Raw genomic sequence first — 22,845 nt, forward strand, 5'->3', positions numbered from 1 at the left:
ATTCGGTGCAGAGCATGTTAAGACTACATGCCCTATGTAAAGCAGAAGAGAGATCAATATGTAAAATATATTTGTTTTATTTTACTATATTTTATTTTAGCTTTATATTTTTTTAGATTTTGTCTGGAGGTGGAGCAGAACAGATATGGCAGGTGGTGGTAGAGCAGAACAGATATGGCAGGTGGTGGTAGAGCAGAACAGATATGGCAGGTGGTGGAGCCCCACGTGCAGCCTGGACCGCGGGCAGTGCCGCTCCCGCTCCGCGGGTGAGTGTGATGTGCATCCCTGCACTGGGAGCAGCTCCAGCCCTGCAGACAGCAGCATTTTTGCTTCAGCGTGACCTGCAGAGTCTGTTCAGAAGGTCCCACCCAAGCTGTGTGCAGCAGCGAACACGCCACACATACCCTGGGGTTGCTGTTGAGGTTGAATCGACATGTATTGGCTTGCAGTTTGGTGCATGCGTGGTTACAGCTTCGCTGTGGACTCGGTCGTTGTTCCTTCCTCCCCAAAGCCCCTGTCCGTCGTGCCCACGATGCTCCTGGGCTCTCAGCCCTGCAGCAAGGGTTCCTGCTTCTTCTCACGCCTTTGGTGCCCGGTTTGTTGGGCCGGGAAAGCTCCAGCGATGCTCCGGCTGCACCAGTTCTGCCACGAGCACAAAGGAATCAGCATCCCCAGGGATGCTCCATTCTCTGTTCAGCCCGGAGAGGCTGGTCCAGGTCTCCTGATGCATCCGAGACCTGGCCAGGTGTCATCTCCACGCGTGAACAACGTGGCCATCTGATGGGGACCGTGGCCTCAGATCTCCCAAGGAATCATCCATGATCAGATTCTCTCTTTCCTCCTGGAGATGTGAAGGTGGAGGGTTTGCAGCCGCCCCTGCCAGCTCACCCGTGCCCGTGGCGTTTCCCACCCAGATGACACAAGAAGGTTTGGTGTCGGTGCTGGCCGGGAGCTTCATCCATCATCCGGTCAGTGAGACGGGTCTCCTTGGCCGGGAGCTCCAGCCCAGGCCACCACATGAGCTTTGCTTGCTTCTGCTTTTCCAGTTCTCTCCCGCATCGCCCTGGTGGGGAGGGCACGGGCGGCTGGTGGGGGCTCAGTCACTGGCTGGGACCAACCCACCAGTGCCGTTACTGGGGTCGGTGTGGTCCCAGTGCAGTTACTGGAGGTCCCAGTGCAGTTACTGGAGGTCCCAGTGCAGTTACTGGAGCCTGTGAGGTCCCAGTGCAGTGGAGCCCATGGGGTCCCAGTGCAGCTACTGGAGCCCATGGGATCCCAGTGGAGATACTGCTGCCCATGGTGTCCCAGTGCAGTGACTGGAGCTTACGGGGTCCCAGTGCAGCTACTGGAACCCATGGTGTCCCAGTGCAGCTACTGGTGTCCGTGGTGTCCCAGTGCAGCTACTGGTGTCCACGGTGTCCCAGTGCAGCTACTGGTGTCCGTGGGGTCCCAGTGCAGCTACTGGAGCCCATGGGGTCCCAGTGGAGGTACTGGTGTCCATGGGGTCCCAGTGCAGTAACTGGAGCCCATGGGGACCCAGTGGAGATACTGCTGCCCATGGTGTCCCAGTGCAGTAACTGGAGCCCATGGGGACCCAGTGGAGATACTGCTGCCCATGGTGTCCCAGTGCAGTAACTGGAGCCCACGGGGTCCCAGTGCAGCTCTGAGCACACCATGGCCGTGGAGCTGTCACCCTGCGGTCCCCAGCAGCAGCCCCACTCCCAGCTGGCGCTGGGGACAGACCAGATGTGTTTCTTGTGATTTTCAAGCCTTCGCTGAACCGAAACCTCTCAGATCCTCCTGCGCGGCCGGCGTCGCGGGGCTGGGTGTGTGAGCACGGGGGGACACGCAGCCCTGCCCGGAGCTGCTGCGGGGACACGTTGCTGTGTGTGCTCAGCCAGCTGTTCCCCACATCCCTGCGGGTCCCAGAAACCGCGTGGTCGCGGGGCCGGGGACGTTCCCACCCCAGTCGCTGCCGTATGCGCATCACCGTGGCCCATCTCCCTGCCCAGGGCTTAGAGCAATGAATCCAAGTGCCTGGGCTCTTACTCTAAGAATACAGATGGAGACAGCGTCTCAAAGGGAAAGGACAGTGCAAAGAGGTTTCCCTCCCGCAGGCTCCGTGTGCGCGGGGTGTCTGGGCGCTGGCGCTGCCGCCGTGGGCGTTTCTGGCGTCAGGGTGTCCCCATGGCCCAAGGAACCAGCACATCTGCAAAAACCAGCGTGGGCCAGATGTGGAGATGGGTGGGATGGATCAAGTTTGCCACGCGGGGTGAAATCCATCCCCTCGCAGCGCGGGCAAGCGTGCTTTGGGGATGGGGGGCGGCAGGGACACCTCACCCGGTAATGGAGCTCTTGCTTTTCCGCATAACAAACCCTCTGGGTGGCGTTTTGTTTGCCGCCCCTCTCACACCCGCCACCGCCAGCGGGTCCTGGGTGGGGGTGCAGCCTGGGGAACGGGTTCCAAAACAGAAAACACCCCCTGGCCCCTCCGGCCACCCCCCGAGGACGGGAGCTGCGGCTCATCGGCCTCGGTGCGGTGCTGCCGCTGGGTTTCCTCCCGGGGTTCACCCGGGTTCACCCGTGGGCTGTTTTCCCTCCTCTCCCGGTGTTCACCCGGGTTCACCCGTGGGCTGTTTTCCCTTGTCTCCCAGTGTTCACCCGGGTTCACCCGTGGGCTGTTTTCCCTCCTCTCCCGGTGTTCACCCGGGTTCACCCGTGGGCTGTTTTCCCTCCTCTCCCGGTGTTCACCCAGGTTCACGCGTGGGCTGTTTTCCCTCGTCTCCCGGTGTTCACCCGGGTTCACCCGTGGGCTGTTTTCCCTCCTCTCCCGGTGTTCACCCAGGTTCACCCGTGGGCTGTTTTCCCTCCTCTCCCGGTGTTCACCCGGGTTCACCCATGGGCTGTTTTCTCTCCTCTCCCGGTGTTCACCCAGGTTCACGCGTGGGCTGTTTTCCCTCGTCTCCCGGTGTTCACCCGGGTTCACCCGTGGGCTGTTTTCCCTCCTCTCCCGGTGTTCACCCAGGTTCACCCGTGGGCTGTTTTCCCTCGTCTCCCAGTGTTCACCCAGGTTCACGCGTGGGCTGTTTTCCCTCGTCTCCCGGTGTTCACCCGGGTTCACACGTGGGCTGTTTTCCCTCCTCTCCCGGTGTTCACCCAGGTTCACGCGTGGGCTGTTTTCCCTCGTCTCCCGGTGTTCACCCGGGTTCACCCGTGGGCTGTTTTCCCTCCTCTCCCGGTGTTCACCCGGGTTCACGCGTGGGTGTTCTCCCTCGTCTGGGCAGCCGAACCGGGTCTGAGCCGGTTCCCCGTGCCGGCGTGGGCGGTGGTGGCCGTGCCTGGCGGCTGTGCTGGCGCCGGGCAGCGGGCAGGCAGCTCCTGACACCGCTTTGTGCAAATTCAGGCACTCTTGCCTGTTTCTGTGCGTTTTCAGGACGTTTTCAAGGGTTTTGTGTGAGGTTTCGGTGCAGGGCGGGGAAGTTGCGGGTGTTGCATGTGCGTTTTCTAATGATTTTACCTTCGACAGCCGTCGTGTCCCTGCCGCAGCCCTCTCCTCTGCAAAACCCATGTCACAAGGACATTTTACTCACTTCTTTCAGTCCCCATATCACTAATGCAGTTTCGAAATGACAGTTTTACACATGACTAGGTTTTCGTGTTAATACGAATATCAGCTTTGGGCTGGCAGGATTAGCTGGAGCTGCGTGGTCCCCAGGCCAGCCGAGCAGGGTCCCCTGCGTGGGACACGGGACCTTGGAGCCGGGCAGCACCTGATGTGACAACCGGTGAAACGTGGCGGTGATGGATGCCGGGGAGCGGCTGTGCGGGGCGCTGCCGGTGTCACCGATGCAGAGGGTGCTGCCAGTGTCACCGATGCGGAGGGTGCTGGCGGTGTCACCAATACACAGGGTGCTGCTGGTGTCACTGATGCAGAGGGTGCTGCTGGTGTCACCAATGCAGAGGGTGCTGGCGGTGTCACCAATACACAGGGTGCTGGCAGTGTCACCAATGCAGAGGGTGCTGGCGGTGTCACCAATGCACAGGGTGCTGGCAGTGTCACCGATCCACGGGGTGCTGACGGTGTCACCGATGCACAGGGTGCTGGTGGTGTCACCAATACACAGGGCACTGGCGGTGTCACCGATGCACAGGGTGCTGGCGGTGTCACCAATGCACAGGGTGCTGGCAGTGTCACCAGTCCACGGGGTGCTGGTGGTGTCACCAATACACAGGGTGCTGGCGGTGTCACCAATGCAGAGGGTGCTGGTGGTGTCACTGATGCGGAGAGTCCTGCTGGTGTCACCGATGCAGAGGGTTCTGGTGGTGTCACTGATGCGGAGGGTCCTGCTGGTGTCACCAATGCACAGGGTGCTGGCAGTGTCACCGATGCAGAGGGTGCTGGCGGTGTCACCGATGCGGAGGGTCCTGCTGGTGTCACCAATGCACAGTGTGCTGGCAGTGTCACCAATGCACTGGGTGCTGGCCGGTGTCATTGCGCCATCACCGCGGCGCCGGCCGGGTTGCCCCGGTAACTGATGCACGTCAAAGGCAGCAAACGATGCACGGGCTTTAAAACGCCGAGCGAGCGCCCGGCACAAACAGCCGGTGTTTGCTCAGGGGCCGCGCGGCTGCCGCCTCTCGCCGGGCGCTGGGTTACGAGCAGCTCGCTGTTATCAAGGGCAGCGCAGGGACCGTGCCGAAATGTCAATACGGTGACAGATCGTAAAGCCGTGCGGCAGAGCACCAGAACCCAGCCCCGGCAGCTCTGCGCTGGAGCAGGAGGGTCTGGAGGCTGTTGGAACACACGAGCGGCTGCAGAGAACAGATTATTGACAATGTGATGCTGTGCGCATTCAAAGCACTTGTCAGGATGGCCGGTGCTCCGGGCAGGGGACATTGTCCCCAGGCAGCGAGGGTGGGTGGGGAGGGAGGTGGCACCCGAGAGAGGTGGGGACATCTCTGCAAATGTCCTTCGGCACCCGGCGTTGCTCGGCGGCCGCCTCCCCGCTCTCTGCCGGCGCCACACGCGCGCTGCTTCGTGAGATGATTTTTGGAAGCACGGAGCCAATACGCGCATGTCGTCATCTGTATTTATATCCTGTCCCTGCCCGTCAGGCTCACGCTGGGCTGCGGAGCCTTTGCTGGGGCAGCAGCTGCGCTGAGCCGGGCGGTTTGGCCCAAGTGAATGTTACAGCAGTTTCCTCTGAGCCTTCAAACGCCAGAGAACATAAGTGAATCTGGTGTATTTGTTTGCGATTTGCTCTGAAGTTCAGCGGATGCCGAGTGGATGGGCAGCACCTGGAGGACCCTGCAGGGAGCTCCAGGGTTTGCTCCGGGAGGCTCCGGCACCCGCTGCACAATGGTGCTCGAGAGGCTCCTGGAGCAGCACGAGGAGGGCTGGGCTGGAAGGAAATGTAAAATCAAAACCTTTTAAAAATCACTATTTTAGCAATGAACAAAAATATATAAATGTATAAAAATCAGTTAGAAAAGGGGATGGACCTTCAGCAGAGCCCGGGTGGCACCGCGGAGCTGTGGGCTCCGGCACCGCCGCCATGGGAGGACGAGCAGACGCCGAGCGGCTGGTTCGGTCACTCTGTGTCCTGGGATTTATTGGGTGTCCGGTGCCACGGGCAGCTCGCGGAACGGGGCCGCGGGTCCGACGCTGTGAGCACTATGTGCAGCCCAACCCGGTGCTGCCACCTCGGCGTGACGCTGGCACCAGCGTGCCGCCACCGCGGGGCCCTCCCACGGCACCCACGTGCATCACGTATTACTCAAATGGAGAGTTTTGGTGAAGCGTTTTCCCTTAAGCGTGTTGGTTTTGGGGTTTTTTTTTACAGAATTATTTTTAGACGTTGACCCAGAAAGAAGCGTTTGCCGCTAGTGATGTGTGTGTGTCTCCGTGCAGGCGCAGGCCGCCGGCTCGGCGCACTCCTCGCCCACCCACGGCACCGGCCGCCCCTTGCCCGTGCCCGTCAGATCCACCTCGGCCGGCTCCACCCCGACCCACGGCCCGCAGGACGCGCTGCCCGGCGCCGGGGGAGACGCGCAGGACGCGTTCACGCCAGGTGAGTGTCGGCGAGCAGAACCGCGGCCGTGGTGATCCGGTGGGAACCAGGGGACACTCAGACTGCGTGTACGGAAGAAATAGTTTGTGCTGAGGGTGCTGAGAGCCTGGCCCAGCTTGGCCAGAGAGGTGGGTTGAGAGTTGGCCAGAGAGCTGGGGCTCTGGAGCTGGAGGAGACTGAGGGGGGACTCATTGCTGGGGATCAATATGGAAAGGGGCAGTGTCAGGAGGATGGAGCCAGGCTCTGCTGGTGACAACCAGGGACAGGACAAGGGGCAATGGGTGCAAACTGGAACACAGGAGGTTCCACTGAAAGAGGAGAAGCAACTTGTTGGGGTGAGGGTGTCAGAGCCTGGCCCAGGCTGCCCAGGGGGTTGTGGAGTCTCCTTCTGTGCAGACATTCCAACCCGCCTGGACACCTTCCTGTGTAACCTCATCTGGGTGTTCCTGCTCCATGGGGGGATTGCACTGGATGGGCTTCAACCCTGGCACTCTGGGGTTCTGTGAGAGGTGGTGGCTGAACCATCCCTGGAGACATCCCAGGCCAGGCTGGACGGGGCTCTGAGCAGCCTGAGCTGGTGCAGATGTCCCTGTCATGGCAGGGGGGGCTGGGGGAGCTTTAACGGTCCCTTCAACCCAAACCATCCCATGATTTGGTGACTCTATGTGCAACAGAAGCACAACTCGCCAATAATGAGACAATAATTACAAACTCCTTTCCTGTGCTCCAGACTAAGGAGATCAGGGGCACGTTTTTAATCTTTACAACTCGATGAAATTATTTCTGTGGTGACGATCTTCCCTGCGGGGAAGGAATCTTCCCAGTCTTCCATCCTGGAAAGCTACACCCACAAGTAATTAAAAACTGGTTGTATTTACAAATCTGGTGTTTGAACTGTGCCGTGACTTGCAAGAGGAAAAAGGAGTTTGATGACCAAAAGTAGGAAAGCAAGCCTTGCCTGAAGGAGCTGCTGCCCGGCAGCAGGTGAGGGGAGCGGCCACAAGGGCAGCGGGGGAGCAGAAGGGTCCGTGAGCACTTTTAGCGGGTATTTGGTGCCTGGAATGTCCAGCAGGATCCATGGAGGGAATGTTCTCCAGGGCGGTGAGCGGTGGATGGTGGGGACGCCCATCCGAAAGCACGGAGTCCCCGCAGCTCGGCCGTGGGGACGACGTGTCCTTCCCCATCCCGGCGGCAGGAACAAGCTCCTCGTGTGCCTGAGCGCTGGCAGAGCCGGCAGCGCAGCGTGGTTCCCGGCGGCAGGGTGCCAAGCGCGCGCGGCGCCGGCCACACTGGGGTGGTCCGGTCGCCTCCTCTGCAGCTCCGCAGCTCGGCCGGTGCGGTGCGGAGCCGATTCCCGCGGCAGCTGCTGCTCCAGCCCCGCCGCAGCTCCTCCGGGCCGCGTGGAGCGGAACCGCAGCGCGCGGGTCCTGCCCGGCGCTGGGAAAGCCTGCTCCATCTGCCTCAGTGTTTCCCCCTTCCCTTCTTAATTAGGAAAGCACAAAGAGACAAAATCATCTCCTTTCTGCGGCTGGGAGTGACGAACGCGTGGTTACAGTAGCACATTAACTGTCCTACTTGATTTTCTTCTCATGTTACAGTATTGCTCTGGCATCCCGATCTGCTCTCTATCCACCTGCTTTTTCCTTTGGAGATGCAGGCAAAGCCGTGGCAAAGCAAAGCTCCGTGTGGTTTGCAGTGCCGGCGCTGCCTTCCTCGCACTCCTGGCTCGGTGGAAGCTGGTGTGATTAATCACGAGCTCGTTAGCGCCTCGGACCTGAGTGCCTGGTTCAGAAGGGGATCATCTTCATCGGGACGTGTAGATATTGCCCAAAGTGAAAACTTGGGGTGTTTTCCCAGGTTTTTAACACCTGGCAGCATCTCCAATGTCTGTTGCAATGCACCAGGTGTTGTATAAAACTCATCAGGGCTGGGCTGAGGACTTGCGACCGTCTCGATCGTGTCGTTTCCTCTGTAGGTGACCTCTTGGTCTTCCCTTTGGCCAGGGGAAGAATGCAGTGACTCGGTATTAGAGTAAAATGCCCTGATGGTGTTTGGGTTGAAATATTCAGGCACAGCAGCTATCATCTCTTGGAGGAGAAGAAGACAGTCCCTCAGGGTTGCTCAGGTGCAAGGACGATGCGCTGCTGCCAGCGGGAAGGCACAAGTTCCTCTCGTGGCAACCACAGCGGTGGCTCGTTTGACTACCAGAAAAATGATGGCAAGAAAGAAATGGTCAACAGGCTCCGTAACAAGTTTCCTGGAATGATCCTTCCGGAAAGGCCATCTGCACAATTAGTGCTTTTGCACATTAATCATGCAAAATCAGGCAAATTCAAGGCAAGTGGAGAGCACAGGAAACAGGATAAAATGTCTGTGTTTTTACATAGTAAAGTAATTGAATAGCGGCGGGCAGGAGGGCTCGGGCTGGCTCCTGCACGGCCGCGGCCAGACCAGCTCGCTAACGTTATTCAGCTGGTTCTCAGGGGAGCCGGGCTGTGTTCTCCAGCCTTTCTCTCCCACGGCAGCGCTGGGCTGGGCGGTGGCCGCGCCGCGGTGTCACCCGCAGGGATGGCACATCGAGACACCTGCGTAGAGCCGCCTCCGTCGTGTGGGAGCTGCCGAGGAGTCCCCTCAGTCACAGGCCCCGGGCTTTTTGGCCAAAACCTGCATTTTTTCCCCAGAGCTGCGCGCAGTGCGCGCACAGGGGCGCGCGGGGCCTCGGGAGCGCCCCTGGGGGTTTGCAGCCTGGGCACTGGGGGGAAGCGCCGCAGCCCAGCGGCGCTCGGACGCCGCTCCAACGGTGCCGAAGCCATGGGTGCGGCGCGGGAGCTCTGAGGGCTCCGTGGCCGAGGACGGAGCGAATTCCAGCGCCGTATTCGGGAGATGGACACGGCACGTCTGGGATGGGAGAGCCGCCTGATTTCAAACCAGGAAACGGGTTGTGGCCACTGGTCACTGCTGCAGCTCAGTCCCGCTGCAGAACGTCCCCTCACTGTCCCTGCGAGGCCACACGTGTCACCTGCATGGCCCGGCGGGAGCAGACGCAGGACGGGATCCCCACGCAGGATCCGAGGGCGCGGGCAGGCCCCCAGTGTCGGAGCCGCGCTCTGGGGCTGTGCCGGTGCCCGCTGGGACCGCAGCCGCCTAAAGCCGTGTCTGTGCAGGACGGGGACGGCTAGGGTGAGGCACGGGACGTCACAGGGACCTGTTCCCAGCAGAGCTCCCACCTGGGGCCAACGGCTCCGCAACCTGAGACACTGCGGCTACAGAGCACGCCGGGGGAACCGCGACCCCGGCACCAAACCTCCACATCAAACCAGAACAGTGCAGGGGTGCTGGAGCAAAGGGGCTCAGCAAGGCTCTCGAGCAGAGGGCGGCACCAGCCGGGGGTCCGGACTGGACCCGGGCAGGTCGGTGACACTGGGTGACAGCGCAGAGCTGCTGGACCCGGGAGGTTGGTGGCACTGGGTGACAGTGCAGAGCTGCTGGACCCGGGAGGTTGGTGGCACTGGGTGACAGCGCAGAGCTGCTGGACCCGGGAGGTTGGTGGCACTGGGTGACAGCGCAGAGCTGCTGGACCCAGGAGGTTGGTGGCACTGGGTGACAGCGCAGCCCCACCGCTGCGGCACACCCGGGAGGATTCTTGCAGAACACCAGAGTCCAGTTATGGGTTGTTCCCCTCCAGCCTCAGTGACGGCGACTGCCGCAGAGGAGCCGGCAGCGATGACAACCCTGCAGGAAGCAGGAGACGGATGAGCTGCGCCAGGGCCAGCGCCCGGTGACACCGGTCTGGGGACAGCAGCGTCTGCCCTACGAGCAGCGTCCTCGTCAGGGCGCAGAGCTGCATGATCGCAAATTAGCAGAGCAGACGACCAGGCAGCCGAGCAGCACCGGGCTGTCCGCGCACATCGCGGTCTCTCGCCAAGCCGAGCTGCCCGGCCGGGGCGGGCGAGCCCTGTCCCGCGGGGCCGGGGGCGCGGAGTCGGCACCGTATGCCGGAGGGTGGGCACGGTGCCACCCCGCTGTGTGTGCTCTGCTGCAGGTACGAGGAGGAACCTTCGCAATGACCTGCTGGTAGCGGCCGATTCCATCACCAACACCATGTCGTCGCTGGTGAAGGAGCTTCACTCAGGTAGGAGTTATTTAGCAGCGCGTACGCGCAGCAGAAAAAGGCGAGCTCGAAGCCACAAGCTGGAGATTTGTCTTCAGATTTATTGTTTGTAAAACCTCTTTAAAGCGTAATGCCAGATTATGTGTTCATTGGTTCAGTGCTAAAATGAAAAATCGTTTTTATAGCTGACACCCCTGAGAACTCCAAACGCCTCTGAACAGGCTGCCGTTGGTTGTGTCGCCGATGGCCGAGGCTCTGCCGACACGCGCCTGCTGGCGCTGGTCCCGCCGGGACGCCGAGCAGAGCGCAGCGGCCATGCAGGTCCCCAGCGCGGCTCCCGGAGCCCCCGACACCAGAAGGCGCGTTTGGGTGTCCCCAGGCTGCTGGCGGGTGGCAGCGGTGCCGGCGCAGCGGCTGAGACGCCTCTGCAGCCAATCTCCCTCAGATGCCGAAATCGCAAATATTTAGTAAATACACGTGAGGCCAATTGCAACAAAGGATTAACCAGCACTGTGGAAAAACAGATAATGATTCCCTGTGTGGTTTTTGCTGTGCTGGTGCAGGCGAACGCCCCGATGGGGCTGGAGCAGCTCTGCTGAGCTCCAGGGACGTGTCCTGTGGCTCTGGAGCCTCATCGGTGCTGCTGTATACGACCATTTAGGATTCCAGCAGGTTGTTTGCGTGTTGCCTTCTCTCCTAGGAAACAAGTAAAGCGTTCTGCTTTCAGATGAGGCCCATGGCGTCTGTCTCGTGCCACCCCAGCCCCTTGCTCTGTCTGGTAGTGGCACCACATAATCCCCCCAATAAACTCACCAAGCTCCGGATTAAAAACAGTTCAGCTCTTTGTTCCCACTGCCCTCAGTGGAGAAGTCACAGTTATAAACCGGGTTGATATTTTACTGCTAAGCAGTAAATTCTCTCGGCCTAAACCCCGCGCCTTGGCTGCAGAGGCAGCTGTGAGTTAATAAAGCCTTTCATGTATGACAGCAGCATCGCGGTGCCGCTGCGGCGAAGGGCTCGGTGTTGCTTCCATAAATCACCGCGCTCGGGACGCGCAGCTCGCTCCTCTCCGGGCTGCAGCCCGCGGGCAAACGTGCCCAGAGCAGCTGCCTGCAGCGCGGGCACGGGCTCTTTGCTTTCAGCAGAAGCGCGTGGGATTAATTGCAGGCTCCTACTTGAGGATACGCAGCTACTAAAAAAGGCTCCCTTGAAAGTATCTGAAATCATTTCGTTTGTGTACATTAGGAAGAGCATGAGTTATCCTCAGCTGATGAGAGTCGGCGGGATTGAACGCGCGTTGTCCCGGAGGTGACTGTGAGAACAGACACCTCCTCCAGCCCCGGGCTCCCCGATTTAGCTGCGGCATTGTGCCGGAGCGCTGGTGAGCCAGGCGCGGCGCCCACGCGCGCTGCCTCTGCTCTGCAGCGCCCGCAGAGCCGCGCGGGGCCGGAGGCTCCGCTGGGGTCACCCGTCCTGGAGGGGCCTCCCAGGTGCGCTGGCCGTCCCCGCTGGGCCCTCCTGCGCTGTGCTCTGGTGCTCCCGCTGCTGCCCCGGGGTGCTGGTGCCGCTTTTACTGCAGCCGAGCTCAAAAGGACAGGCGGCGCTGGTCCGGGGGGGCGCGATGCTGCTGGGGCCGACTCAGCCCTGCAGAGCAGGTTCAGGACCCGGCGCAGCTGCCGAGCTGCAGGTCACGTCCCTTGTTAGAACCGCGTTTGGTTTGGTCAGTGATCTCCACCCTCGCATTCAGGACACATGGGTGGCCGTCACCGTGTGGACAGGGGCTGTGTGAGTCCCGGGTGTCAGAGCAACAAAGAGAGCAGGTGTTTATAGATCCCTTTGGATCAGATAACCAAAGTGCTTCAGGTTTTCAAACAGTGCCTTTTATTGCAGGTTTTCTCCTTGTCTTTGCTCCGCGGCGTGTGGGGTGGGCAGGGTGATATCACCGCTCGCCATGACTGGTACCTGTTTACACAGGGCTCACCAAAATGTTGTGCAGAGAGATATGAGCCACCATCTGCAGAAGAATGTGACCTTCTGCTCCCACTCTCTGCTGTGTGAATATGAGCCTGCCCATAAACTCCCTTCAGCTTAACCGGCATTAAATATAATGACCCACTGGCTCTTGCCTGTCACCAGCTGGGTGGCTTTGCCCACTGGTGTCACTGGACACCTTGTGTGGGCAAAGCCTCCAACACCAGGAGGGACCCTCCGAGGGCCTCACCTCCCCCTAAGCCATTTTCATTGTTCTTGCTTGATTTGAGCTCAGCCTAAGAGCCGTGGGCTCCTGCCCAGCTGTGCTCCAGCTCACACTCCACAACCTCTGATCATCCCATCAGGATGGAGTGCGCACTGTTCTAACACCGTGCCAGGGGAACGGTGTTGGTGCTTCCATACAGGTTCTCATTGTGGGGGCGGTCAGTAGGTCAGAGGGGTTCTCCTGCCCCTCTGCTCTGCCCTGGGGAGACCACACCTGGAATCTTGTGTCCAGTTGTGGCCCCTCAGCTCCAGCAGGACAGGGAACTGCTGCAGAGAGTCCAGCGCAGCCACCAAGATGCTGCAGGGAGTGGAGCATCTCCCGTGTGAGGAAAGGCTGAGGGAGCTGGGGCTCTGGAGCTGGACAAGAGGACACTGAGGGGGGACTCATTCCTGGGGATCAAGATGGAAAGGGGCAGTGTCAGGAGGATGGAGCCAGGCTCTGCTGGTGACAACCAGGGACAGGACAAGGGGCAATGGGTGCAAACTGGAACACAGGAGGTTCCACTGAAAGAGGAGAAGCAACTTGTTGGGGTGAGGATGTCAGAGCCTGGCCCAGGCTGCCCAGGGGGTTGTGGAGTCTCCTTCTGTGCAGACATTCCAACCCGCCTGGACACCTTCCTGTGTAACCTCATCTGGGTGTTCCTGCTCCATGGGGGGATTGCACTGGGTGAGCTTTCCAGGGCCCTCCAACCCCTGACACTCTGGGGTTCTGTGACTCTGTGATCCCGAACTCCCGTCCTCCTTCCCCTGCAATGTCAGCTGTGCCTGCAGAGCCGCTTCTTCCTCACCCCAAAAAGACTCTCCAAGTTCTCTCACCTACTTGTCTCACACGCACTTTTTTCTTTTTCTCTTGTTTTGAAGCAGAGGAAGAAGACGAAGAAGAAACAGAAAAAATGCAGAATGGAAAGGACCAAGGTAAGGGGGTGTAGCTGTAGATGAGCTATCGGGCACGTTCCGACTTGCTGCTCTGCAGGAGCTCGTTTTCCCAGCTCCATTTCGTAGAATCATAGAATCATTTTGGTTGGAAAAGCCCCTCAGGATCGTTGAGTCCAACCATAACCCACCCCAGCCCTGCCCCGTGTCCTGAGAACCTCCTGTCCGTCTGTCCAACCCTCCAGGGACGGTGACTCCAGCACTGCCCTGGGCAGCCTGTTCCAATGCCCCACAGCCCTCTTCACAAGGAGCATCCACGTGGCTCGAGCTGAGGTCCCGCTGGGTTTCTCCAGCCTGTGTGTTCGGCTTTCGGGACTGTTTTCAGCAGCGGTCATGCCCAGATCTTCACAACGTGTAAGCGGGGGGACTTGCTTTGAGCGCTGCAAGAAATTCAGTTCAGATGATGTCAGAAAAGAAGAAGCGTGGGCCGCTTCCCTGTGAAGTTCTGAGCGGTGGGACCATCCTCTGCGGAACCGCTGCCTCCCGTGCCAGGCGCTGGAGCGGCTGTGCTCGGGCGATCCCGCGTGGGCAGCGCCGTGCCCGAGCGCGCTTTCACCGCGGTCCCTTTCGGCTCCCGGCTGCAGGTCTGGCTGCGAATCCTCCCCAGGCCACATCTGCCTTTGGTGTCCCCATGACACGCGCGAGCGGAGCCGGCGGAGCTGGGAGCCTGCGGTGCAGGCGTGGGGCGCGCGGGTTGGCTCTGCGGGGACCGGCTGCTCCCGCCGGCACCGGCGCCGCTCCCGCACCTCGCTCGGGACTCTCGGCTTCTGCTTCCCCTGCTTTAAGCAAAGCGTGAGGAGCGCGCTTGGCCAGGTTCGAGTCGGCCCAAGCGTTTGCCTCATTGAGCCAAAACTCATTTCAGCATCAACAAACTGGACATTTTTACCCTTTTTCTGTTGCACGCGCGTTTCCCCAGCAAAGCCGCGGTGGCGGGGCTCACGTTTCTCACCAAAAGAGCTTGTTTTCCTGAGTTTTCCTGTCCAGCCAGTTCCACAAAGCCTTTGGGTGTTTGGAAAGGCTTCCTGATGGCGTGTCCATCAGTATTACACATTACAAGTTTGTATAGAGAAGTGCATCAGTATTAGACATTGTAAGTTTGAAGTGCAATGAGTTTGATTTTAGCTGAAAGAGGAGTTTTGGAAGCAGAATCGCGTTGGCTCTGAATCGCAGGGCTCACTTTGCCCCAGAACATTCTTCTTCAGTTAAATATTTTAGATGCTTAGCAGATGCCCCTTCTGCTTTTTGCCAGAAGTGCTTTGTATCTTGCGTGGGAAACAGCGAGAGGGGATTTTGAAGAGCTGAAATATGATGTATGGCAGTGGAGACGTAGTAAGACAAATCCGGCTCTGTTACTCATTGCAGCAGCGCTGGAGTTTGTGGGGGGGATGGAGACGTGTAACCAAAAGCAGAACTTGGCCCAAGAGCCTTTGTGTGGAATGTAAATATTATCCCTGCCGGAGAGTAAGTGATTCCGTAATGGCACAGAGTTAGCGAGATGAAACTGCGGCAGGAGACTCGAGGAACGGTCACTGTACAAGCGGAGCCCTCCTGCAGCCGCCAGCGCACGCGTGGGAGAGGGCTCCGGGCTTTCTGCGCCCAGGGCAGGTGTCACCCACGCGCCCGTGCTCAGCCGTGTCACCCACAGGGACGCGTGTCCGGGACGCTGCGCGCGGGGTCCCCACGCCGGTGCGGTGTCTGCACGATGACTGCGTCCCCGTCCCGGCAGAGCTGTCCCTTCCCTCCTCCGTGCGCAAGGACAGCAATCACCCGCAGCTCCTGTGTCCCCAGCTTCTGCACCGGCGTGGGCAGGGAGACGCTGCTCCTGGCGGGACGCGGCTGCCGCCTGTTTCCTAGGGACAGCATCGCCCCTGGGCTCCTCTGCGACTTTCCCCACAAACTTGTTTCATATTTCTCCTAATTAATCAACCTCAGAACTCGCTTCCCGCTGGACAGGCTGACGTTCGAATGCTGGGTGAGGCTCTGGGCAACCCGAGCTGGTGGAGATGTCCCTGCTCATGGGTGGCACTGGATGAGCTTGGAAGGTCCCTTCAACCCAAGCCATGCTGTGATGCTGTGATGCAGCAGGGGTGGGACGTGGCTCTAGCAGGATGAAATTATTTGTGAAGACTCCAGGTTGGCTGCATCGTTTTTGGCTGGGAGTACAAACCAAGCAGCATCTCCAGAGAAGATGCCTACACGGGTTTCCAGGCTGCAGAAGAGCCCGGTTGGGAGCTGGCAGAGCCACCTCCATCCAGTCGTGGTCAACGTCACCCCATGGCATTCAGTCAGTCTTGGCGCTCTTTGTGGTCACCCTTCATGGCACCTGCTGTGACGTGTCCATCCATTGCCTCGGCGTTACTGCTGGTGGGGCACCCGCTGGCAAGGGCTGTCCCACTGTCCCTGCGGGCCGTGGTCCTGCCATCCCTCTCCCAGACATGGTGCTGCTGGTGGTGACCAGGAGGAGAACTCGTGGGGACGTCACCTGAAATGAAACTCTACATGTATTGGCCATTTGGATTTTGCAACCCCCAAATCACTAGAGAAGGGACTGAAGAGCTGTGATCCACTTTGTCAAATGGCTGGAAGGAAGCACTTGGTTTGCAGCCCCATAAAAACTGAGCCAAAAAGAACCAATTTGGAATACTGATGATGATGAAACATGGAGTCCGTGCAGCCGTCTGCCTCAAGGAATCAGACATGATCCCAGAGTGCCAGGGTTGAAGGGCTCTGGAAAGCTCACCCAGTGCAATCCCCCCATGGAGCAGGAACACCCAGATGAGGTTACACAGGAAGGTGTCCAGGCGGGTTGGAATGTCTGCACAGAAGGAGACTCCACAACCCCCTGGGCAGCCTGGGCCAGGCTCTGACACCCTCACCCCAACAAGTTGCTTCTCCTCTTTCAGTGGAACCTCCTGTGTTCCAGTTTGCACCCATTGCCCCTTGTCCTGTCCCTGGTTGTCACCAGCAGAGCCTGGCTCCATCCTCCTGACACTGCCCCTTTCCATATTGATCCCCAGCAATGAGTCCTCCCTCAGTGTCCTCTTGTCCAGCTCCAGAGCCCCAGCTCCCTCAGCCTTTCCTCACACGGGAGATGCTCCACTCCCTGCAGCATCTTGGTGGCTGCGCTGGACTCTCTGCAGCAGTTCCCTGTCCTGCTGGAACTGAGGGGCCACAGCTGGACACAAGATTCCAGGTGTGGTCTCCCCAGGGCAGAGCAGAGGGGCAGGAGAACCTCTCTGACCTACTGACCACCCCCTTCTAACCCACCCCAGGTCCCATTGGCTTCCTGGCCACAAGGGCCCAGTGCTGGCTCATGGTCACCCTGCTGTCCCCAGGACCCCCAGCTCCCTTTCCCCTACGCTGCTCTCTAATGGGTCAATCCCCAAGTCACACTGAACAGCTGTGATGAGCTCCTGGGGGACAGGGCAGCCTGTTGCTGTGGGGGGCTGGACGGGTCGTGTGCGGCGCCGCTGGGTTGTGGGGTCAGGAAGATCGGGAGCACTTTCCTCTTTACCCGCCCGTGTTTCCGAGGACTTGCCGTGCATCCCGAGCAGCGTCACCCGCGGGGCAATAGGGGATGGGGAGGGCAGAAGTTTCATTTTACAGGAAGAAATATTGCCCGTGTCCTAACGGTGCCTCTCGGCCTGTGTTGCAGGTTAGCTGGACGGCCGCCGGCGGCACAGCGATTCAGGTGAGCACAGGGCTGTGTTCCATGCCCGTCTCTGCAAGCCGGTACCGGCGCAGCGCCCGGGTCACCTCCCGCCCTTGTCCTTTACCTCCTATTTCTGCACAAGGTGAGGGACGTTCCCCGCCTGCCCGTCGCTCCGCAGCCCTTCCAAAGCACGTCACGTTTCCCTTGCTGAGACCCAACTCTGCTCCTGCTGCAGACAGCGGGAAAACACCATTAACTTCAGCGAGAGCAGAATTATCTCCTGTTTTATTAGGATTGCTTCCACAGCGAGAGGCCTTGGCCGGGAAACAGGACCCTGTTGCACTGAACACTGTCCAGATGTGCTAAAAATATGATCTCTGCCCTCAAAGAGCCAGCACTTTAAGTTGTAATAAGGCACAACAGATGGACGGACAGACAGGTGGTGGGAGAGCAGCGATAGTGGTGAGGGAGGAAGCCTGAGCCCCTGGTGACAATACAACACCTGAGCCCCTGGTGACAATACAACACCTGAGCCCCTGGTGACAATACAATACCTGAGCCCCTGCTGACAATACAATACCTGAGCCCCTGGTGACAATACAACACCTGAGCCCCTGGTGACAATACAGTACCTGAGCCCCTGGTGACAATACAACACCTGAGCCCCTGGTGACAATACAATACCTGAGCCCCTGGTGATAATACAACACCTGAGCCCCTGGTGACAATACCTGAGCCCCTGGTGACAATACAACACCTGAGCCCCTGGTGACAATACCTGAGCCCCTGGTGACGATACCTGAGCCCCTGGTGACAATGCCTGACGCCCTGGTGACAATACAATACCTGAGCCCCTGATGACAATACGATTCCTGACCCCCTGATGACAATACCTGAGCCCCTGGTGACAGTACAACACCTGAGCCCCTGGTGACAATACAATACCTGAGCCCCTGGTGACAATACCTGAACCCCTGGTGACAATACAACACCTCAGCCCCTGGTGACAATACAATACCTGACCCCCCTGATGACAATACCTGAGCCCCTGGTGACAATACCTGAGCCCCTGGTGACAATACAATACCTGAGCCCCTGGTGACAATACAATTCCTGACCGCCCTGGTGACAATACCTGAGCCCCTGGTGACGTACAACACCTGAGCCCCTGGTGACAATACAACACCTGAGCCCCTGGTGACAATACAATTCCTGACCCCCTGCTGACAATACCTGAGCCCCTGATGACAATACAACACTCGAGCCCCTGGTGACAATGCCTGAGCCCCTGGTGACAATACAACACCTGAGCCCCTTGGTGACAATACCTGAGCCCTAGGTGACAATACAACACCTGAGCCCCTGGTGACAATACAATACCTGAGCCCCTGGTGACAATACAACACCTGAGCCCCTGGTGACAATACAATTCCTGACCCCCTGCTGACAATACCTGAGCCCCTGATGACAATACAACACCCGAGCCCCTGGTGACAATACAACACCTGAGCCCCTTGGTGACAATACCTGAGCCCTAGGTGACAATACAACACCTGAGCCCCTGGTGACAATACAATACCTGAGCCCCTGGCGACAATGCCTGAGCCCCTGGTGACAATACAACACCTGAGCCCCTGGTGACAATACCTGAGCCCCTGGTGACAATGCCTGAGCCCCTGGTGACAGTACAATACCTGAGCCCCTGGCGACAGTGCCTCTGAAGAACCTGAATAGGGTCCTTCTCTCCCAGCTGCAAAGCCGGGGTGGGCGCTGGTCGGTTCCCACGCTCCCCAGACCCTCGCTGGGGATTCGCCGTGGCCACAAACCCACCGGCCACCGTTCCCAGAGGGTTCTGGCACAGAACCGCCCTGTGCACACACGTGTCGTCAGCCAGAAAGGGACAGGGGCCAGCACAGCATCACCTCCTCCCCAGCACCTTCCCAGCGCAGGCTGTAGGAACCAGACAGGACAAAGTCTTTGATCTTTAGCTTCCCAGACCCAGCCCACAGAGATACTGAGCCAGACGAATTAGTCCTGATGGATCTGAAACACAATTTTGCATGATAAAACCAGCACATTAGAAATTCAAGTCCTGCCTCATCTGGGAAACAATCTGGTAACTCAAGAAGGAGGGAGATGGCAGCGTTCGGGAGGAAGGCGGCACAGCAGAGCTGCCCAAGCTGCCCGCGTGCGGCGGTTCCTGGAGGCCCCTTTAATGGCTTTGGAGCGAGGGGCGGCTTTGTCCCGCTCACCTCGAGCCCCAGCCTGGAGGGGACGAGCCCAGCACCCCCAAAACCTGGTCCTGACGGGCGCTAAACTGCAGACACCCCAAAGTGCCAGGGAGAAAAGCTGCTCTCGGGTTTCTTTATCCTCCAGAAAGAATGAAGAAAAAAGACACGTCAGTGAAAGGCAAAAAGTCCTTTAAACTGCGATGGTTCTTCTGGTTCCTCACGTTCCCGTTCGCGGTGCCGGAGCTGTGACGGGGCCTCCTGGGCCTGGCTGGTGGTGGCGCCGGCCAAGCCGCCCCGGTGGCTCCGGTTACCACTGGGTGATGGAGGGGCTGCGACGGGCAGTGTCCTCAGGGCGTTTCTGTTGCCAGAGTTTGGGGCACCGAGCCCACCTTGGCTTGCCAAGTCCATGTGTTGGCTCACGGGCCTCGCTCGCAGGGCCTGGGGACCCGTGTGCCCCGTGTCCCGGCGGCTCCGGGGTTCCCTGTGTCCCCGGGTGGTCCGGTGAGGAGCTCTGGGCTCGGCAGGACACTGGATGGTCACGGGGGTCCTGCATGTTTGTCCCACCCTCCCTTGCCCCAGCGATGCCGAGCCCCAAGCAGCAGGTGCGGGAGGTGCCAGGAGAGGAGCTTGTCCGGCTCTCCGCGGCGCTGACCGCGTGTTTCGGTGACGCAGGCACGGAGGGGCGCGCTGGCGCCCGAGACGTCTCCCCGGCCTTTGGAAGAGGCACGTTCCAGCTGATCCATCCACCATCGTGCGCCTGTGACCAACCTCCACCACCTGCCGACGAGAGCGGGCGCCCCGCGGGCCCGGCCTCGGTCACTGCATGCTCCAGCGTCCTCCTGCGGTCCCCAGCGGCCATCGGACAATGCCCCGTCAAACTCAGACATCTCTGGAGCTTTGAGGAAAGAGAAAAAGACAGAACATGGAAGGAAAGCCAACGCTCCTGCTCCTGCCGAGGTGCCGATCCGGATCGATCGCCTCCCAAATGGTGTCATCGTCGTGTCACACGCTGGTTCTTTCTTCTCGCCCCTCGGTGTGCATGAAAAAACAGGTGTCGAGCCTCCCGGGTGCCTGGGACACAAAGGGGGTTCTGCCTCCAAAAAGCCCCCATCCCACACCACCGCACTGCCCACGGTGTCCGGCTGCCGCCGCGTGCCATGTCACTGTCACCCTGGCGGGGCCGCGCGGCCGGCAGAGCAGCACGGGCCACCAGCCACCGCCCTCCGGCGGTCCTGGCTCTGCTGCTCTTCCGACTGTTAGAAAATGTCCCTTTGCGAGCAGGGAATTCAGGGACAACTGCTCCTAGGTCGAGATGAGCGTCTCTGTGTTCATTTTCAGGAGTCAAGTCCGGTTTTGTTCCAGAAGGAGAGAAACCAGGCGGTTGTGCAGTGGGGCTGGCAGCGCACGGCCCGGCCGCGCTGGCCCTCGCTTCCGCAGCCGCGTACAGAACACGGGAACCGCTTCCAGTCAGCGGCGGCTTCTTTCCTTGGTGTTTAGGAATGTTGTTTTTAGTGGAAGGAGCTGAGTGCCCCAGCGCATCTATAAATATTTATCAGGGGTGATGAATGGGAAGGAGCGATAAACCCTGAAACCAGCCCTGGGCTTCTCATCCTGCCGGAGCCGATACCGCGGCGCTGGGCGGCGAGTGCTGGTCGGGCACCCGCAGCCCTTGGGGAGAGAAAATAAACAGCCGTGCTGGCCGCAGCTCTAGTTGGATGTAAATCTTGTGAAGGGGCTGTCACGGAGGACAGGAAGGTGGTGATAACCTGCACACCGGGCGCCATCCGTGGTCGTCCCCGTGCGCTCGCGGCTGAGCTGGCACCAGCAGCTTTGGCTGCGGCTGCGGGAGGTTTGAGCTCTGGAAAGGGGACGGGACACCCAGCAGCTGAAGGTGTCACCTCCTCCAGGGTGCCGGGGCCCAAATCGCGGCACAGGAGGGTTCGGAGGGGGCGAGCACGCGTGTCCCGCGGCCGCCGGGATCACGGCGCGGCGGTGCGTTCCTGTTATTACTCACTCCGCGACTCTCCTCTCTGGCTTCGGCTGCCACCGGGGGAGCGGGGACATGGGGTTCGGTTCAGAAAGCCGGTGGGATCGACGGGGTTTTGTGCATCGACGTGTGTTACATCACAGGACTGTAGAACGTCCTGGGTTGGAAGGGACCCACGGGGTCACCGAGTCCAACGGCTGTCCCGGCACAGGCCGGCGCGGCCCTGCGTGCCGCAGCGCAGCGTTATCTCACCCGCGGCGCCCTTTGGTTTAGCCAGAAAAGCAGTTTAGCAGATGTTTTCTATGATCGCAAGGTGGGTGCTGGTGCTGCCGGGGGACGGCGCTTGCTCAGGATGGGAACCTCTGTGTCCCCCAGTCCAAAGGGCCCTGGCAAGGCCACGGTGCTGCTGGCGCGGCTCTGGTAGCCTGCACCCTGCTGTGCACCGTGGTGCAGGGTGCCCGCAGCCATTCTGCACCCCGGTGACACCGGGCACCTCCTGCGGTGACACGCTGGGACAGTGCGGAGGGGACAAACCCCCCGCAGCGCAGCTTGCGTGTGGCTGACCTGAAACCTGTGTATGAACTGGTGTTTGCCTTCAGAATAACCGCCTTAACCCCCAGAGGAACGGAACAGGTCAGGCCAGGCCTTAATGCCCGTCCCCAGGCTGTGTCCTGCTCCGGCGTCACCGCAGCGCGGTGTGGGTGCGGGTCCCCAGGCTGGTGGCACCGTGGCACTGTGGCACCGCAGCGCCGGCACCGGGCTCACCCCCATACCAGAGGCTGCCAGTGAAAAACGAAGTAACCACAGATGCGCTTCTTTCCTTTCCAATGTGGGGGTTTATTTTATGCAACCGGACGGTCACTTTTTGTCAGGAGCCCGTATGGGAGCCACCAGCAAAGAGCGGGGCCGGACCGGAGCGCGGCGGCACGGCGGCACCGCAGAATTCAGATTCGCAATGAAACTTTGCAACTCCCGCAAGGCCAAACCCACCTAAATGTGACAGAGCCCTGTCCCCGCATTGGCATCCCCAGCCGGGGCCGCGGTGCCGGGCTTCGTGCCAGGAGAGGGAACCCCGGTTTTCACGGGTAGGACCACAGACGCTGCCCGTGGCAGCAGAGGGACCCTCGGGGCACTGGGGGCTCTGGTTCCCTGTTCTGGCAGCGCCAGAGCGAGCGGGAGCGTCTCCAGCAGAGCCCTGCGAGCTGGAAGCCACGTTCTGTCACCTGCCAAATATCCAATAAATCCATCTCATCCCTGAGGGCTGTCGTGTCCCTTCTCCGCGTGGAAAAGGCAGAGGGGTTCGTGTGAAAACAGCCAGAAGGAAAACGGTTTCTAAGAGGACGCGAGCGCTGCAGAGCCGCGTGAGAGCAGCTGCGGCGCTTCGCCGCGGTCGTTGGCAGCGGCAGAGCCGGCGCATTACCCGCATTGGTCATGGCCGCGGGTCACTGCGAGCAGACAGAGCCGCCTGTGTTGGGGGCCGCGGCGCCTGCCACATCTGTGCCATCGGCTCAGCGCCGGCACCGCGGTCCGGCTGCTCTGGCCTCGCCAGATGTTCCCCCCGCTGCAAACCCTGCGCTGCCCGGCACATCTGGCAGAAATGGCGA

At 60.0% G+C, this 22,845-nt stretch overlaps 1 protein-coding gene across 1 annotated transcript in view; it reads left to right on the plus strand.

Annotated features, from left to right (window-relative positions):
- The window catches only part of DTNB (dystrobrevin beta), a 174,267-nt gene extending 154,269 nt beyond the window's left edge, over positions 1 to 19,998 (plus strand). The window contains exons 17-21 of the mRNA XM_080341105.1: positions 5,912 to 6,071; positions 10,114 to 10,203; positions 13,300 to 13,353; positions 17,027 to 17,062; positions 19,927 to 19,998. Of these exons, the coding sequence (XP_080197231.1) occupies positions 5,912 to 6,071; positions 10,114 to 10,203; positions 13,300 to 13,353; positions 17,027 to 17,031 (309 nt within the window). The 3' untranslated portion in view covers positions 17,032 to 17,062; positions 19,927 to 19,998. The remainder of the gene's footprint in view (positions 1 to 5,911; positions 6,072 to 10,113; positions 10,204 to 13,299; positions 13,354 to 17,026; positions 17,063 to 19,926) is intronic.
- Positions 19,999 to 22,845: the final 2,847 nt, after the last annotated feature.

The sequence above is a fragment of the Nesoenas mayeri genome (genome assembly GCF_963082525.1).
Source record: "Nesoenas mayeri genome assembly, chromosome: 3".
NCBI classification, from domain to species: Eukaryota; Metazoa; Chordata; class Aves; order Columbiformes; family Columbidae; genus Nesoenas; species Nesoenas mayeri.